A 20,095-nucleotide genomic window follows, 5' to 3' on the forward strand; every position below is an offset into this window, starting at 1 on the left:
GGCGATTCGTAACACTGCCTGCTGCACTTTAAGAGCGTTAATGAGGCTGGAGACTGATGCTGTTGTGTGGCTTTAACCGGTTTAGTGATTCATGGCACTCATTAGGTTAGACTTTCATGATGTTGTGTTGGCTTGGTGTATTTTATTGAACGTTTCATTATTAGAGTGTAAATGAACTAATATCTAAGCCATGTTGCAGTAAATTGACTTAGTCGACTTTGACTAATGATCCAATTCAAGATGAGGTGTGGCCCTGGTGCAGTCATGGACATTGTGTGGCTCACATTGACACCATTACAGGGGTTAATACTGCAGTTGTGTGGCTGTGGCTTGTTCTGCTTGTACCAGTCATTTGCTTTTCTCATACTAAATAACAGAGCTGCGATCATTTCAAACATTACTGGTGTTCAATATCTGTAAGCCATCTTTACAACTTTTGAAATGTTCTAACCAAGAAATGTTTTAACTAAACTTTTTTTTTTTTTTGTCTCCACATAGATCACCAGAAACTGGAGCGTGAGGCCCGAATCTGTCGTCTCCTGAAGCACTCCAACATTGGTGAGTTGTACAGCTTTAGTTACCGCAGCCTTTTCAGTGTAAACGCTGATCTGATCATTTACAATGGTGACATCTTAGTTAGTGGCGTGGTAGTGCAACGTTAACGCTGTGGTTTCATGGATCCTAACTGGATTTTGAGTGTTTCTTTCCATGGCTGCATAAGTTTTCCTCTGTGTACACTTATTTATTTATTCTTTTTTTCATGGAACTCCTCCAGGGCTGCCCTTTGTCACCAATTCACTTCATAATTAATATGAAGGTTGAGGGGGTCCAGCTTCATGACCTCAGGATTGCATCTCTGCTTTTTCAGATGATGTGGTGTTGCTGGCTTCTCTGGGCTGTGATCTTAAATAAGTTCTGAGGTAGTTTGTAGCCGAGCGTGTGGCCCAGATGAGGATCAGCACCTCCAAGTCTCAGGTCATGATTCTCAACTGGAAGAGAATGCAGTGCCCTCTCAGAGGTGCTACCACAAGTGGAGGACTTTAATTATCTTGGGGTCTTGTTCATGAGTGAGAGAAGAAGGGAGTGGTATATCAACAGGCAGACGTGTGGATGTTGTGCCAGATAGAGGGAGAGCTGAGCTGAAAGGCAAAGCTCTTGATTTACTGATCTATGCCGATCTACATTACAGTCCTCACCTAAGGTCACGAGTTGTGGGTAGTGATTGAAACAACTGAAACAACTAGATTGTGGATATGAGTTTCCTTCACAGGTTGTCTGGGGTCAGCCCTAGAGATAAAGAGAAGAGCACAGACGTTCTGAAGGAACTCAAAGTAGAGCCACTGTTCCTACGCATCGAAAGGAACCAGTTGAGGTGGTTCAGGCATCTCATTAGGGTGCCTCCTTGATGCTTCAATGCAGGGTGGGATGGGGCTGGGGGGCAGTAGGGGGTATTCCTTGCATAACCAACTAGGAGGAGAGCTCAGAGCAGGCCCAGGACACGCTTCTGTATTCCCCGGGAGCAGTTGGAGATGAGGAGGAAAGGGACGTCTGGTCATATTTGCTTAGACTGCTGCCCATGTGACCCTGATACATGGCAGAAAATGTTTTTTGTCTCCCCCATGCCCAAAGATGAGCAGGTTTGGTTAATCAATAATCCGTGTGAGTGTGGATGTGTATGTTAGTGGAGTCTGTGACAGACTGGTTCCTACTTTGAGCCCACTCAGTGCTGATAAATTATACTCTGCTGTCCAACCACCTAAAACATGTTTGAGAATGTTAGCTATCAGATGTCTGCAGCTGATTCTGCAGCTAATTTCAGATACCCCATTTGCTACTGCAGAGCTGTAGGAAGAACTGCTAACTTGCACATCTGCAGTTGGCCTTTTTATTAAAATGGCATTGAGCAGTTATTGAATTTCTTGTGGAGGAGAAGAAATCAGTCACAAGGATTCACTAAATATTTACAGAAACAAAGCTGTTGATGAAAGCAGCCCAGTTAGTCATAAGTTGCTGGTTCTCGTGCCTTTGCTCTGACAGGAAAGTATTAGCTGGCATTGTTTCAACATGCTGATGAATTCATCATAGATTACAAATCGGGAACACGTAACTGAACTCTCGATGGCTGCTTGTTTCCTATGTATTTATGCTTTTTGACTACATTCCTTGTGTTTTATGGGTGGAACCTCAGGACGGTAAGGCCACCACAATGTCACTGCTGATGGTCCACACTCAACCTTTTCAGGCTGACAAGTTAAGGTCCTCAGAGTGTCATTGATAATTGTGGCGTGTAAATCATTATTTGTAAGTTCTTTGACATTAGTGGATTTTTGCTTTTTTATTGGATTTCTTATTTCTGGTTTATAGATTGGTCTTGCTGCAGTGGGCTGGCGCCCTGCCTGGGGTTTGTTTCCTGCCTTGCACCCTGTGTTGGCTGGGATTGGCTCCAGCAGACCTCCGTGACCCTGTGGTTAGGATATAGCAGGTTGGATAATGGATGGAAGGATGGATTGGTCTTGTTAGCATGGGGTCACCTCTTTACGCACAGCCCTTTGCCATTTTTTTGTCAAGGTTTCCTCCTTTTTTGATTATTTAACTATATTTGTATATTTTAGAAGAAAATTGTTTTGTTATTTCCTTTAACCCAGAAGATTTACAGTCATCCTCTCCCTTCAAAGCCATTCTTGAGGATTTAGGGTGTTTTTGTATTTTAAAAAGTCTGGGCCTCATTTCTGGTCTGTTGCAGTCAGCAAACCCCTGCCTTTTACATTTGGGGCCATGCCGCTTGGGGTGAGGTCTGTTCCTGAGGGAGACTTGTCCTGGTCAGGCCTCTGTTATTTCAAGGCCTGTACACCTTTTTGAACATTTAGGGTTACAGTATCTTATCAATAGCAATAGCAATATGGTTTGCTGGTTTCATCTTTGTTTTTTTCACAAAAAGATTTTAGATTTTTTAGATTTTCTGAAGTGTGGCATCATAATTTTTTACTTATTTACTGTAATTATTATTTCATGCAATAATAAAAATAATTGTGCCACTTGTATCACCATTGTGTTATTTACAGGCGTCACCATTCTGAGCCACGGTCGTCACATTGTGATGTTAGCTGATACATGACACGTCACCAATAATGATGTAATTAACTTAATCAACGTGACAATATGAAAATAAGAGCATCAGTCACATCATTGTCCAAGTTTTTGGATCTCTCTAAAAGAAATATCCTTTTGTGAGTGCGTATGCATTTTACGTGCTTTAGTATTCCAGGTTTGTAAATGTTTTCTGAATACAGTTCTCTGACTAGAATTTTGGTTGTTGACAACCGATAGGACAGATCTCTGGTTTCAGCTTTGGCTTCAGTTAACTTTTCCTCTCCCGGTCATCCCTATATCTTAATCACCCTTTTGAGATATCTGCATACTCAGATACTGACCTGTCTGATGTGTTGCCTTTTTATATCTTTGCATCTTTTTACTTTCTCGTATATGAAGTATAGCGAGAGTATTGTAATCATCCAAAAATTCGATGTCGAGAGTTTGATGAATCTCAACATTTTAGATCTCCCTGACTTTCTCTTATACAAAGTATAGGGAAATTACTTGAATCCTCCAAAAATTCCATTTTGAGATTTTGATGAATCTCAACCTCCCTGAGTTTGAAAATACCATTTCTGGAATGATGTCCGTGTGTCTGTCTGTGTGTGTGTGTGTTTGTAAACACGATAACCTGAGTACGCTTTGCAGTCAAGTATTATGTACAAAAACTAGATTTCTACCAACTTTTGAGCTATTTCCGCTACCTGGAAGTGGTACCTATTTATTCATGTAGCTACAGAGTCCGATTTATTCAACATTACTTTTATAATTACTGTTCAGTATATTATTAATTTGGTTTGATTTGTTGTTGATAATTCTTTAATGTACATAATAAAAAAATATAATCATTGTGTTGCGGTTTACTCCTCAAATATCCAGAAAGTCTAGGGGTGACCACTCCTGACTTAATGTTATTAACAAATGTACTGGAGATGTGGAATTTATTAACGATGGCAGCGCTCATAAATTTTGCATTTTTGAATTGAAGGCAGGGCTCTTGACCAGTGAATGAGTGGCAGAGACTTATCATTAACTTAAAAGTACAATCTTGTGTGAAGGGGCTTCTTGTTTTTGAACTACAGTAAAACCTTGATTATCCATCAGGGGTCAGGACCATGACGGAGAGGAGAAATGACGAACATCTACTTTAAAAATGATGTACCCTAGATTAGTTTAACGAATAGCCATATTTACTTACAAAACAAAACTATATCAACAAAATATATTATAGTATTAACAAAATTGCTAAATTCATATAACATTGTAATGACCAGCGTAATAAGCAAATACAATTCAGATATACTGAAGTTTTAGTCTTTGTTCCGTAACGAACGGTGTGCCCTGTCTTATACTCCGTTATGTGGATTACGGATCACATCTCCAAAACGATAAAAGACAGCTCTCCCTACCAATCTGTTTATCTCCTGCCACTCACATTCTGTCTTTTTCTATACCACAAACACTCCTGCTTATTGCCTCCTGACTTCCTACTCAAAACTTCCCTTCAGCCAGTCTTATCACTTACACAGCATTCCACCCTTTCTGCTCCCTCACTGCCCATCACCAGCTGCCTGCACGTCACAATATATTAACAAAACATAACAGAATTTAAAAAGAAAATTACAGTACAGAAGAACATTAACATTCATACAGAATAACATTACTATTAGTGGTTTTGTGAAAGAAAAATTAATTGCTTGCAAGCTACTAAGGGTTAAAAGCTGACAAAGCTGTTTTGCTTTAACGGCTGGTTATTCATGCAGTTGTCTGTCTGTCTTTAGATAGGGTGCAGTAAGCTGACCAAGGACAGTTTCGTCTTTAGAAACGCGTCTGATAGACACAGGAAAGATGACCTTTCCTTCTTTTGGGCCCCATCTGACACATACACAAAACAAAAAGGGTTGGCCGATTTGCGTAAGAAAATGAAATGATCAGGTAAACGATATTACGCTTTTTTATAAGTAAGGGGAAGGGGGAGGGAGAAAATAAAAAAAGCCGACTGAAAAAGGCAACTTTGCTCTTCTGCCTTGCAATGCATGAATCCATGTACTCACTGGTGCCTGAATAAAGTCTGATTGATTGAACTATTCCTGTCTTCCTCTGGGATTTCTACCACAGTTTCATTTTTGCCAGCATCATACTTTGTATCGTTCACTGTTTCTCTTCCTACTACATAAATTGAAGCAATGCTTGAAGCACTTTTTTCATTTTGTAAATGTTTAGTAATTCCAATTTTTTGGTGACAATTCCAACACCACACGCATATGTTTATTGGCCATAACAGGGTGCAGTAGATTAATCATAACAAAACAAATGAGATTTCAAAATGCGGCCTGACACATGGAGCTGCGGATGAACACTACGCACTAGCACAAGGGAGAGGTGTTCCAATGCGCACAGCTTACACCGTAGCACACAGCAGTAGTAGTACAGTAATAGGTGGCCGCTGGTGTGTTCAGTTTTTTTTTTTTTTTGGCCCTGATGGTTAAAAGAGACTAACGGTGAATCGTTTTCCAGAGTTACTTATTTAATAATACTTTGCAAAACATACATGCATTTTGCACATTGTGAGCAAACGACTGATTGACTTCATGTCTGGATTATGCGACACAAGTAACGTGAGATTCTTTCATGGACAATTTTTAGAATGTGCTGCATTCTGTTATCTAGTGTTGGTCACCATTAGGTCCTATTCTATCTGAAACTTAGTTATGTCCTTTCTCCACATAAACACAAGGTTACATCACTCCAAATTACATGGACTAAGTAACATCTAAGAAAATGTCTATTTTGGGTGGAGCATTCCTTTAAGGTAGTCTAAAAGGTTCCACAAAGCTTATCTGCAGATCAAAAAACTGCAAAGAGCGGTGCGTTTGGATTTTTTCTTTTATTATGAGGCTAGGTGTTTGTTACAGATCGTCACTGCTCCACAAAATTTGATCTGTTAGTTTGAAATGGAGCCCAGAGGGCAGTCAGTGGAACAGCATCCTCCACCTTCACCCCAGAAGAAGTCCATGGTTATCAGTTCAACCAAGAAAGTCACAACCATTGTTTTTTGGGATGCAGAAAGTATCACTTTGGTACACCTCATCCTTCATGGTCATACTGTTAAGTCGTCCAGAACAGCCGAAGCATTTAAGGAGAGTCCTGCTGAAAGGATTCTTTAGTATGAGAATGTGTAACCACACAAGTCTGAAGACACAGGAAGTAATCCCAAAACTTGTATGGACTGTTCTTCCCCATTCACACTATAGTCCACACAGTACATAGAGGTGCTGATCATAAAATTAGAATATCATGACAAAGTTGATTTATTTCAGTAATTCCATTCAAAAAGTGAAACTTGTATATTAGATTCATTCATTACACACAGACTGATGTATTTCAAATGTTTATTTCTTTTAATTTTGATGATTATAACTGACAACTAATGAAAGTCCCAAATTCAGTATCTCGGAAAATTAGAATATCAATTAAGACCAATGCAAAAAAGGATTTTTAGAAATGTTGGCCAACTGAAAGGAATGAACATGAAAAGTATGAGCATGTACAGCACTCAGTATTTAGTTGGGGCTCCTTTGGCCTGGATTACTGCAGCAATGCGGCGTGGCATGGAGTCGATCTGTGGCACTGCTCAGGTGTTATGAGAGCCCATGTTGCTCTGATAGTGGCCTTCAGCTCTTCTGAATTGTTGGGTCTGGCGTATTGCATCTTCCTCTTCACAATACCCCATAGATTTTCTATGGGGTTAAGGTCAGGCGAGTTTGCTGGCCAATCAAGAACAGGGATACCATGGTCCTTAAACCAGGTACTGGTAGTTTTGGCACTTTGTGCAGGTGCCAGGTCCTGTTGGAAAATGAAATCTGCATCTCCATAAAGTTCGTCAGCAGCAGGAAGCATGAAGTGCTCTAAAACTTCCTGGTAGACGGCTGCGTTGACCTTGGACCTCAGAAAACACAATGGACCAACACCAGCAGATGACATGGCACCCCAAACCATCACTGACTGTGGAAACTTTACACTGGACCTCAAGAAACTTGGGTTCTGTGCCTCTCCTCTCTTCCTCTAGACTCTGGGACATTGATTTCCAAAGGAAATGCAAAATTTACTTTCATCAGAGAACATAACTTTGGACCACACAGCAGCAGTCCAGTCGAGATGCTTCTGACGCTGTCTCTTGTTAAGAGTGGCTTGACACAAGGAAGCGACAGCTGAAACCCATGTCTTGCATACGTCTGTGCGTGGTGGTTCTTGAAGCACTGACTCCAGCTGCAGTCCACTCTTTGTGAATCTCCCCCACAGTTTTGAATGGGTTTTGTTTCACAATCCTCTCCAGGGTGCGGTTATCCCTATTGCTTGTACACTTTTATCTACCACATCTTGTCCTTCCCTTCGCCTCTCTATTAATGAGCTTGGACACAGAGCTCTGTGAACAGCCAGCCTCTTTAGCAATGACCTTTTGTGTCTTGCCCTCCTTGTGCAAGGTGTCAATGGTCATCTTTTGGACAACTGTCAAGTCAGCAGTCTTCCCCATGATTGTGTAGCCTACAGAACTAGACTGAGAGACCATTTAAAGGCTTTTGCAGGTGTTTTGAGTTAATTAGCTGATTAGAGTGTGGCACCAGGTGTCTTCAATATTGAACCTTTTCACAATATTCTAATTTTCCGAGATACTGAATTTGGGACTTTCATTAGTTGTCAGTTATAATCATCAAAATTAAAAGAAATAAACATTTGAAATACATCAGTCTGTGTGTAATGAATGAATCTAATATACAAGTTTCACTTTTTGAATGGAATTACTGAAATAAATCAACTTTGTCATGATATTCTAATTTTATTACCGGCACCTGTACTACACTTACTCCTATTAACTGAAGCCTTCAAAGGTGTGCTGATGCCGTCAGTGGGAAAAGTGGGGAAAAAAGATTGGCTGTGGGAGAAGGGTGTTGAAGAAGTAAAGAAGTGGCTGTAAGTGTGGAATTTCACACTGGCGTGAGAAGGGGATACTTGCTTATGCTTCTCATTGGCGTCAGGCTGGTGATGTTGATGGATATCATGTAGAGAAGAGTGGCAGATACATCCAGATATCCTATAAACATGTTGAAATAATCTATATATATATATATATATATATATATATATATATATATATATATATATATATATATATATATATATATATACTGTATATATACTGTATATATATATATATATATAAAATAGTATATAATTATATATAATAGTATATAATTATATGTAATGCTAAGTTCTTATTGTCTTCCCTGAAATTAATTACAAACTAATAGAGCTAGAATCTTGATCTTGGTTTTAATTAAAATGTTATGACATGATATGTTCTTTATACTCAAAACAATTAAGTAACAGCAACCTGGTGCCCATGAAAGATGGCAAAGTGACATGTGGTCGTGTGTTTATGGCAAAATAATCGGACAGCTACATGAGAACCACCACAATGGCAATAAGAAAGAGAAGTGCAGTGACATCTGGTGAGCATCAGGCAAATTGCAGAAGGTGATACAGTGACGATGAACAAGAAGGAATAAGAAGACAAGCAAAAAATGACCAGGAATATAGCCTGATATGTTCTGGAAATTCAAAAAAAATTATGTCATGGCAACCTGGTGGCCACTTCTTTATTGTAATACAAGCACTGTTCCTGCATGTCCAACAGGATACAGAACCATATCTGTTCAGAAATCATGGTCAATCAGATGTATTGTGATTATTTATCATCAGACTAAATTAAACCTAAATAAAGGATGGCACAATGGCACAATGGCACAGTGACCTGAAGTGGTGTTTAATACAAAGTAATTGTAGCTATGGTGAATGAAGATTTCCAAAGATGTTCAAAATGCAGCTACCAGAAAGGTTTGAGTAATGTACAGTACAAAAGTCTACAATCTAAGTGTCTTCATTTGAAAAGTTTTAGTGTAATTCAAAGCAAACGGTTTACAAAAAATAAAGAGCGAAGGTGATTATACACACAAAAAAGAAAAAGAACATCTCATCTAAGACATTTCTTTTAAGTCTTAAAGCATATTGGTTACATTAAGCAAGTTTCTTTATGTTATCACATACACTAAGACGTAGTGTACACCTGCTCAGAAAATGGTACGCTTTTTTCCCTTTTTCATGCTTCTGTCTATCTATCTATTTACAATCTGAGATTGTTCTAAATTCAGGACTATAGAAGAACATTAAGGATAATCCATTAACAGTTGGAGTAAAACAGAATCTTCCATTATCTGCATTGCTATGTGAAGCAGATTCCATTTAAGTTAAGCAAAAACTTGCATGACTTCACCATTAACATTAATGTTGTAAGTTTGGCTCTTCCAGTGATTCTAAAAAACAGTTGATAGCCACCATAACGGCACAAGGAAATGAAGAGAATCAACATCTGCTAAGCGTCAAGTAAATTGCAGAAGGTGATTAAGCGATGAACGAGAAAGAATAAGAAGACAAGGTGCTGAAGCATAGAAGTGGTCCCAAACACAGAGCAACTGAGCGGCAGGCAGACATGAAAACTCAAAACACGCAAGGCAGATTCACGGATACAGAATGCAAAACGCCTAAGAGACGAGAAATGCACAATGATGACTGAACCAATCGTCAATTAGTCGAAATTGGAAACATTGCTTTTACATCCTTAACATCAATGTTTCTTTGTAAGATGACTACTTAGTAAAATCACATCAGCAATGTCCTCAATGTTATGCTGTATTTTATACGTTGAAAAGAAAGAAGCGTGTTGCCAGAATAGAACAAGGTCCACTTACTCTAGATGAGCCAGCAAAAGAAATAAAGTACCTTATAAATTCTAGAGGAACTGACAGACGTAGCTATTTATCTTTAACTTGGTTTTTATTTGCCTTTTATTTTAGGACATTGGGTGTATGTGTTTACTAGTTCTGTAAAAAATTACTAGAGGGATGAAAATTAGTTTGTAAAAGGTTTTGAACATCCATTGTACAACATGCAGGTGACCATTTTTTATTTTAAGAGTATAGTTGCTCTGCCTTTTCTAACTTGGCATCCACCTTTGGCTTGTCAAGTTCCTCTCTCTGGCTGCTCTGTGTGTGTGTGTGTGTGTGCGCGTGTGTGTGTGTGTGAGTGAGTGTGTCCTCCCACCTGCTAAGCGCTGGCTGACTCATTGCTGTTATAAATACTCTCTGGCAGAGTGCGCCTCACATTATCAATCCCTCAGGAAACATTGCTGCTGTTCTCCCTGACTGGCCTGCAATTAATAGATCAGGCTGAACAGAAGAAGCTGACACCAGAGTAGGCTGGGGGTGTACACCAGGGGGCAGAGTTACCTGTCCATCCTCTAGTGAGGACGGCCTCCACCTTGCAGTGTTATGACATCGGGGCTGGTTGTACTTGTCATGTTACAAAAGCCTTTGCCAAAGTGGAGTAAAACCAAGTAGCTCCTCACGGGCATTGCCTGCACCAGGCGGTATGTGACTAAGGAGATAGCAACATAAAATTTGGTATGTCTAGGAAATGGAGGATCATTACAGAGGCAGTTATAGAGCAGTGCTTCGCAGATCTGACGTCCTGTCGAATTTTCACGTTGTTGCTATGTCCTTCTGTGTTCCTCCCACATCCTAAAACTTGACAGTTCAGGTTAATGAGAGGTTCTAAATTTGTCAAGGCTAAGTGTGGGTGAGAGTGGGCTCTCCAATGGGCTGGCGCCCCATCCAAAGTTGCTTCCTGCCTTGTTCCTCATGCTACCAGGCGGGTTTATGGCCCAGTTAGACCATTGGTTTGATTAAGCAGGTTCGAGAACGTTATGCTGTGTAGCTGCAGAGGCAGTTGGGTACTGGGGCTGGCGTACAGGCACAGTGTTGATAATGAGGAGGATGAAATGGGCACATCTTTACACTCCTCCCCCCACACCCACCCCCAGCACATACATGACCTCAGTGCGGCATAATACTTCTATGCGTGAGGCCACCTTCCCAAAATAGCTGTCTGACAGCTCCCTGGCCTTTTCGCTGGGAATCAGCAGCTCCGTTCCAGGAGTGTGACGTAAAGCTTCTTCAGTCTCAGCTCATAGCCTGGGACACACAGAGCTCATTCACCCATGGGGGAATATTCTGTGAGTAAAAAGAAAAGAGATGATAAGCTTAGGTAAGGCGAGATGATGGCAAGTTGATCCCGAGTTTCATGCTGAAATCAAAGAGAGGTGAGCCGACCACTGTGTTCTACGGTAAGTAACGCCAATAGCCGCAAGCAATCTGCAGTCAACGAGTGATCTGTATAATGTTTCATCCTGAGAGAGGAGCACCCCAGTGATCACAATCCACTTTAAAAAAGACATTTGACTTTGAGCTGTTGTCAGTCCTCCATTGGGTCCTACTCTGCCAGTCCTGCTGTTTACTGAGCTCTCTTCCTCAGTTGCAAGTGAGGTTGAAATTAAATGCTCCAAATCATTTTAGTGACTTTTGGCCCATTGCCCCACTGATGGTGTTTTCAGGTTTTATTCTTCAAGTTCAACGTTTATCAAATCCTGCACCTTGGCTTCTTATGTTAATGGCTCCTGCTCTTAGTAAAACCTCCTCCATGATATTTTCTGTATAGTAAGTTCTATTCCTTATTCTCTACTATGCCCTTAAGTGAATGTTGTGGATCTTTCTAGTGACTCCAGCCCCCCTTGAGTCCTCTACTTCCTGTATCCTGCCCCACAGCCCAATCTTTTAGCTGCCCTTGGCCTACCATCCCACTTTTGGCAAGTAGAAGCCACACCTTTGCTGTTTTCAAGTTAGAACATTAGAACAATGTAGATGAGAAAAGGCCACTCAGCCCTACTAAAAGCTCACCGGTCCTATCCAATAATTCTTCCAAAAAGGATCCAATCCTTCTTCTTGCTTCCTGATGTTAGTGGCTTGTGGCTCCTTCTCTTACAGAGACCTGTCCCACAAGCTGTATTTGTATCAAACTCTGCATTTTGAGCTCAGCAGGTGAGGCCTACCCCTTGATTTCTGCCATTGTTGAATCTGTCCTAATGGTTTCTCCTTCTGGTCTGGTCACCTTTCACAGTCCCCAGTGAGACCTTAACAATAGGAACTGTCTTGCCCACTCCTGCCCTCTCGTGCCCTCTGGTTTCTCAGCCTGGCCCCACAGCCCCTGCTTTTAGTTTGTTGTATTTTTAAGTTTTATTCCTGAAGTCCAGCTGTTATCAAATCATGCACCTTCACTTCACTTACTCTTCCTCATTCCCTACTGTGCCCTTAAGTGAACGCCGCAGGTCTTTTCAGTGACTCCTGCCTTTTCGAGTCCCCTGCTTCCTGTGTCCCTCCCCAAGTCCCATGTTTTTAGTGGACCATGGCTGACAGTCCCACTTCTGGCAAATAAAGGCCTACAGTCTACACCTTTGCCATTTTCATGTTCTGTCACCTGATGTTCAAACCTTCGCTCCTAATGTTTGTGAGCACTTTCACATGGCTCCTGCTCTTACAGAGTCCTGCTCCTTTGGCTCTACTTTTACCAAACTTTGTATTTTTGGGACAATTGGCATACCCTGTCCTTTGATTTCCGTATTTAGTGAACCCTGCCTTATGGCTCCTGCACCTTGAAAACCCACTCTGTAGTGAACCATCTTTCTCAGTTCCAAATCATACCTAAACATTGACTGTTCCCAACCAGATGAGCTCTGCCACACCACCCTTCCTTTTAGTTGATATCTGCCATTACTGAATCCTTGTCTTATGGCTCCTGCTCTTAGTAAAATCCCGCTGCTTAGTGAGTTTTTTTCCTCATTCCCTTCTTGGACCTTAATTAAATGCTGCAGATCTTCTTAGTGACTTCTGCTCCCTCAGGTCCTGCATCCCGAGTCTTACCCTAACAGCTGATGCTTTTAGTGAGTCATCTTGTAGATTTTGTGAAGTTCTGTCCCTCAGGTTGTTGTCAAGTCCCACTATTGGTGGATCTGTTCAGTTTATCCTACTCCAGGGTCCTCTTGTTAGTCAGTCTTATCTTGACTGCCCAGCTTCTAGTATGTCCAGACTGCTTTTAGATTAAGTTCTGGCCCACAGGCCCTGGTTTAGAGGTTGGGAATGTCGTGCTTTCAGGCCCACCTCTTTTCAAGTGATGCCCCTTTAGCTCCTGCTGTTCATGAATCCTGCCTTGCGTCTGTTGATCACAGCTCATCCTTCTCTCTGGGTCCTCCTCTTGGTCAGTCAATTCCTCTTGAGTCCTTTTTTTGTCACGTTTTGTACCTGTCTTAGTGTTAGCCCCTTAGTCTCTGTTGATAGTGAATCTTATTTAGCCCTGCTTCTGACTTCGGCACATCCTGACTTGTGTCATCTACTTTTCAGTAATCCCTCCCAATTTATTTGTCAGTTTTCTCCCATGTGCCCAGCTCCTAGGATGTCTTTACTCACAAGTCCAACTCCTAATGAGTGGCCTCACTTAAACTTTACAACTGGCAGGTCCTGCTCCTTGTATCCCATCTTGTGAATGTGCCCTACGGCCCTACTGGCACAGATTTTCTGTTAGTTAGTTCTACCCCAGAGGTCCTTCTTTTAATACAGTTCTTCCTCATGGTTTCTGCTGTTAGCCTGTCCTGCCCATTGGACCTTACTGTAAGTGTATATCTCCTTATATGACCTCCATTTGGTGAGTTCTTATCCTTGGCTTCTGGTGCTTGAAGTCCATTGTTTTGCTTGTACTGTCCATAGGGCTCAGTGTTGACTTACGGGTCCTTCTCTTAGGCTATGTCCACACTAATACTTTTTAGTTTAAAAACACAGATATTTGTGTCCGTTTTTTGCCTTTCGTTCACACTACCCCATAAAAACAAAGACTTTTAAAAACACACTCCATAGCTGTACACTTCCAGAAACGCAGTCTGAGCATTTCATTGTGGAGGAGTGACAATGCAGAGTATTATGATTGGGGCGCGCTTATTATGTGACCCTTTCCTGATTGGATCCTTCTCATTGCAATGTTTCATTCATCTTAAAACACAGCAGCTTTTGAAACTGTGCAGAGGAGAACAACCAGGTGCATCCCAGGACTGACAGTTTTAGACTATTAAACCTATTTAGTCCTGAGCAGAGGGGACTGTGTGGTCACTTTATGCAGGTCTTCAAAATCCTTAATAGCATTGATGAAGTAGATCCAGCAGAATTCTTATTAATTAACTCTCAAGTTAGTTCCATAACATAAACTCTCTCTCAACGTAGTCGTCGTAACTCCAGTGGCACACCAGATAAAATTCTTTTTCAGGTACGGATTTTACAGAAATCTGTTCTACCAGTACAGTATGCCACAATTTAGCTGAAAACTGGAGGATATGACAGGAAGCAGCCGTGCCTTGTGCTGCATGTTTGACGGTGGCGTGAGAACTGTACTTTAAAGAGAGGTGATAATAATAATTCATTACATTTATATAGCGCTTTTCTCAGCACTCAAAGCGCTATCCACACGGGGAGGAACCAGGAAGTGAACCCACAATCTTCCACAGTCTCCTTACTGCAAAGCAGCAGCATTACCACAACCACTGCGCCACCTGTGAGGACATAAGACGCTATGATAAGAAGCATGTCTGTGTGCACTGTTAATTAGTTATGCTGTACATTTGTTATTTGTTTAATTAGTTATACTGTACATTTGTTATTTGTTTAATTAGTTATGCTGTACATTTGTTATTTGTTTAATTAGTTATACTGTACATTTAGCATTTGTTAAGGGAAAGTTTCAGTCAGAAAAAAGCAGACTTTACGCCAATGTCTACTGAAACTATCAGAATTTTTAATTATATTGTGATATGAATGTTTGGCCATAATGCGTATCTGTTATGAATGAGAAAACTTCAAAAATGTATTGTTTAATTAATTTAATTAAATAATGAATTTAATAATTTAATTAATTTATTGTTTAATATATATTTTTTAAGCTTTTTTGTAGCTGTTTTGTATGTTAGGAATTATTTCTGGCTGTGTATTTTATTCTTTTGGTACTCCTGTAATTTAGTATATTTTGTTACTAATATATTTTTGCGATACTGCAACACCATTTTGTTTTGTGTATGAGCTGCATTTTGGTGGTCTAATTGCCAGGAGGTAATTGTCATTTGTGAGAGGAGTCATGGTCATGGGAGTTGCACCAGTGTCCGTTTTTAAGCCAGTGCAACAAATCTTGTGGCATCTGGGATAATTGATAGTAGATTTTTGTGAGTTGGAGTTTCTGATTGATTTACAGTTAAAGAATTCTTAGTGATGTATTTCTAACTACAGGTTTCCATAGTGTGTTGGTGTTGGTGTGTTGCAATTCATGTTCAGATCCTTTTTTGCTAGTTAATGGAAGTTTGGAGTTATAAAAGCAGGTGGATTTGCCTGCACTGTGAACAAGCTGAACTACTGGCTTTTTCTTAGTGTTTATCTTCAATGGCTCCCTGCCTGCTATAAGATACATTTTAAAGTTTTAGGTTTTATTTTTAAGGTGATAAATGGTATATTGCTGACTAGGGATGACTGAACCCTGCTAAAATTTGATGTTCTAGTGAACATTGACAAAATGCATTGAAGTCAATGGGTAGGGAGAAACTGAACTACTGTAGCTTTGAGTGGATTATAATGGTGCCGCGGTCTTTTAAGTGGCCCTGAGGGCTGGGAAAGCATTTGCTAACTGTGATGGACCGATTATCGCGGTCAAAAATGAGACCTGAGCTGTGAATTTCTCCAGCTTAACTGGAGTTTTTTATTTTTTTTAATTCTTCTATTCATTCTGACCATCACTGGACTCGCATTCAGAGACTTAGAAAGACAATTCTATATATTTAAGAACTATACTTCTCTTAATTATATACAGTATCTATCTTATACAGGGTGAGCCAAAGTAAAGTACCACCTTTCTCAAGGTCTTTGTGTGAGGTAGAGGCAGCCGCAGTGGTGCGCACCGTTCTTTTGCTGTCGAAACAAACAAATAAATAATCAGCATTCAACAGTCTTTCTGAACGTACTTCAGCATTCCTTCTAATGGTGATGTCCCAAATTGGAAAACAATTCTTCGGTGGGTGGCTAAATTTAGAAATACGGGCACAACATTGAACAGAAAATCTCCGGGACGCCCTCAGACTGTACGAACTCCTGAAAACGTCCATGCTGTAAGGGCATCAATTTTGCAGTCTCCAAGACGTTCAGCGCGCAAACATGCTTCTGCCTTAGGCATTTCCAATACATCTTTGAGGAGGATTTTGCATGAGGACCTTAATTTCCATCCATACAAAATGATGGTAGTGCAGGAACTCACTAGGAGAGACTGGGAGAGCTGTAGAGAGTTGTGTGCGAACATTCTGCAAACCGTTCATCGAGATGCAATCATCATGTTCAGTGACGAGGCACATTTCTATTTGAATGGGTAATAAGCCAAACTTTCACTATTGGGCTAAAACCAACCCTTATGAACTTCCTCAGAGACCCCTGCACAGTGAGCGTGTTACAGTTTGGTGCTCCGTTCCTGAATTTGGCCTTGTAGGCCCTTACTTTTTTGAGGAGGAGGGGGACAATGGTCACCGTCACTTCAGAACGTTACATTGAAATGCTAGGGAACTTTTTGTGGCCCCAAATGGAAGAAATGGATGTGCTGGATGCCTGGTTTTCAACAGGATGGAGCAACAGCTCATATGGCGTGGTGATCCATGCAAGTTTTGCGGGAGATGTTTCCAGGGAAGCTGATCTCCCTGCATGGCGATGTCAGGTAGCCTTCATTCTTGCCTAATCTCGCTATGTGCGTTTTTCTCTTGTGGAGCTATCTCAAGTCAAAGGTATACACACACCAATCTCAAAATCTTATAGCCTTCAAGGATGCTATTCGCCACAAAATCACGCTAGTCCCCTTGAAATGGACAGACAAGTCATGTGAGCATCAGAAATAATCTTGAAGATGATGATCTAATGATGACCACCACCTTAAAGACATCATTTTTAAAACACAGTGAAAAAAATCTATTTTGTTTACCCTTTCTTGTGTTGTAATGAAATTTATTCTATCTTGTAGCGTTTTTGTAGAATAAACATTTGAAATGTGGTACTTCTTTTTGGCTCACCCTGTATAAGTGTGCATTATTTATTGCTTACTATTTAGTCATTATTATTCTTATGTAATTTTCATTTGTTTTTTCTTTTCTCATAACTGTTTCATTGACATCTTGTAAAGCACCTTAAGCTAAATCCCTTGAATTAAAATGTGATATGGAAATAAATTTTGTTATTATTGTGAGGCAGCACTACTAAACACCGTTCCTCCCTGAAAAAAAAATTATACTCTAATGCTTTGTCTCTGCATCTCACAAGCTTCTCTCACCACAACCAACAAAGACTCACAGAGCCTGTGATACAAGGGATTAGCGTTAAATACTCGGGGCGCTGTCCTGGTCACTACCTGATCTGTGCTACACAGCAAGGAGTATAATATGCTTAATCCGGTAGTGAAGATACAATGTATAATGAATCTATGTAGAATAACAAAGTGGTGTCATAATACTCTCATTATGGTCAGCCAATGTACCCTTCAAATGAAAATACTGAGTACTGATCAGGATGTGACATCACCATAAAACAGCATTTCCTACCCTATGGGCCATGGTGGCATTGCAAATAGGCTGTGGCCAACTCTGGACAAAAGCGCTGCTCCAATGATCTCGCTCGATTCATTGCAGCAGCATCGCAGGTAAATCACGGCCAATCCTGGACGATCTTCCCAACCACCACTCTAACGATTGAGCTTGATTCACCAAGGAGGAAAAGCATTGACAATCACAATTGATTCATCTAACACTCTGATGTGATGGGGACCCCCCTTGGCCATGCTTTGACAATCACACTCGATTCGCTGAAAGGGAATCCCTAACATCACCCCCAGTGGGTCAAGAAGAATTCACGGGAGGGGGAACCAGTAGGTGGGTCGCAAAAACATTGGCATGTGAAAATGTGGGTTGCGATACCATGAAGGTTGGGAAATTATTCACACATTCACAAAGCAAATTGGGACAGCACCATAAACTGTGAGGTGGTGTATGCTTACATTGTGCACTGGTGAAACTTCTGTGGATGCACAGTGCAAATTGGACAGGTAGCACAGATCAGGGAGTGACATCCCAATCCAATATGGCTGCTACAGCTCTGTGATGTCATGCTGGCCTCACAAAGCCAAATGGGGTGCTGTTAAAAACAAAAACATTTTCATGAAAAATTTACCAGTGAACCATGCAGATTCGCTGTGAAAAACACTTAGGCAAATTTTTTCGATTATCCTGTTTTCTCCTTTTACATCATTAAGATCTTCCAGTAAGCTTCTATTCTGCAATCTCAATGTAAAAAACAAAGGCTGACCGTGCCTTCAAAGTCACTGCTCCAAGACTGTGAATGTTATGGACATGTTAAAGACACCCAAGAATTTCTGTGTGTGCTGAAAAACCAGGAAATGATATATGAAAACTGAGATACAGTCTGGGACAAGCAAGGGTTAAAACTGTGAGATCAAACTCAAACAAGTAAACCGGAACCACAGAGCAGGAAGTTACTCGAGAACAAATCAAAATTACAAACCTAATCCTAACAATAGTAAACAGTGGGGACCGATTCCTGGTGAGTCAAAACCCAGGATAAACCCCAGAGCATTGTGGGAGAGCTTACTTCTTAAGATCAGATCAGCTCCAACTGTTACTTTTATAAATCTAGGCTCTTATGTTTTATGTGTTCTTCTTTGTATAAGTATAGGCATAACATTTTTAGGTTGACTTGTCTTTTATTTTATTGTAATCTTTGTGCAGTACTTTGGTCAACAGTTCTTAAATATGCTTTACAAATAAATGTGCTTACCAGTCCTTGATTGTGATTCTTGAACCTCTGCTTCAGCGCTTCTCTCTATTGGTTGCTATGGTTACTGGTTCCCATTCCTAATGAATTCTGACCCTTAAGGTGGGCTGTCCATGCTTTATGACTCCTGAGGCCTGTGTTTAATGAATGCATCCATTTGGCCCTTATGGTTATCCTGACAGTGAGGTCCTAATGAGGATGGCCCCCATTCATTTAGGTCTCTTGGTCAGCCTTATAGCTCAAACATGCTCCTGGTGAGCAGTTTTGTTTCCTCTCTGTTTGAAAGTTGTCTACAATAGTCTGGGTGTCAGTGTGCTGAGGGAGTCTGCCAGAAGTTGGCACTGCACAGTAACCCAGAGTTGAAATGTTCACAGACTGTTCCTTATGATTTTACAGGTGTCATGAGCCTCATGCCCTGAAGCCATTATGATTTTTATAAGCAGGCAATAAACATTTTTTTCAAACAATTTAATGGTGAAGGAAAAGACTTCTGACATCTCTGCATTAGCCACTTGATGAGTAATTTTACAGCATGGGTATAACCCAAACACAGGTAGTGTTTTTCTGGGAAAGAGAGAGTTGAAATTCTTACTGCAGAAGACAAATTAGGCTTGACAAAAGAAATGTGTGGTCCTAGGGAGCTTCAGCTGATGCTTAGTGATCATTGCCTCACAGTAGGACTTTAGGAGGTTCTGTATAATGTGTTAGGGAGGAGAGGTGCATTCTGGTAGTAACCTTTTTAGTGGATTGTGGGGAATCAGAGGTATAGGATCAGGAGGCTCTGCTGAAGGGAACCTCAGCTTGATGGACCCAGTACTTTAAATCGTGAACTGGTCCTGTTTAAATGGTGTGGTCATTTTGAACAGAAAAAAACATTATGGGAGGCCAACCTGGCCATCCCCGTTTATTTGGCGTGAAAATGAAATGAACCATTGCCACCAGTCTAGCATGGCTGGAACAAATCCAGTTTCCTCTTTTATCTTTTGGTGATCGAGGAGCTCTGTCTCCTTCCAGGTGGTCCTGGTTTTGTGACCCAGTGACCAAAAGGGGTGGTGTCACTTGCCCTCACTTGGCAGTTTCCCTGAATTGTGGAGGAAGAAAAAGAAGAAGACAAGGCAGTTAGCAGCAGCATCCCAAATTGGTCCAAGGTG

At 40.8% G+C, this 20,095-nt stretch overlaps 1 protein-coding gene across 19 annotated transcripts in view; it reads left to right on the plus strand.

The window, feature by feature from the left end:
* The window catches only part of LOC120538827 (calcium/calmodulin-dependent protein kinase type II subunit beta), a 397,041-nt gene that overhangs the window by 152,835 nt on the left and 224,111 nt on the right, over window positions 1–20,095 (plus strand). For all 19 annotated transcript variants that reach the window (XM_039768344.1, XM_039768347.1, XM_039768327.1 and 16 more), the window contains exon 3: window positions 499–558. In XM_039768344.1, the coding sequence (XP_039624278.1) occupies window positions 499–558 (60 nt within the window). The remainder of the gene's footprint in view (window positions 1–498; window positions 559–20,095) is intronic.

Source organism: Polypterus senegalus, chromosome 11, assembly GCF_016835505.1.
Source record: "Polypterus senegalus isolate Bchr_013 chromosome 11, ASM1683550v1, whole genome shotgun sequence".
NCBI lineage: Eukaryota > Metazoa > Chordata > Cladistia > Polypteriformes > Polypteridae > Polypterus > Polypterus senegalus.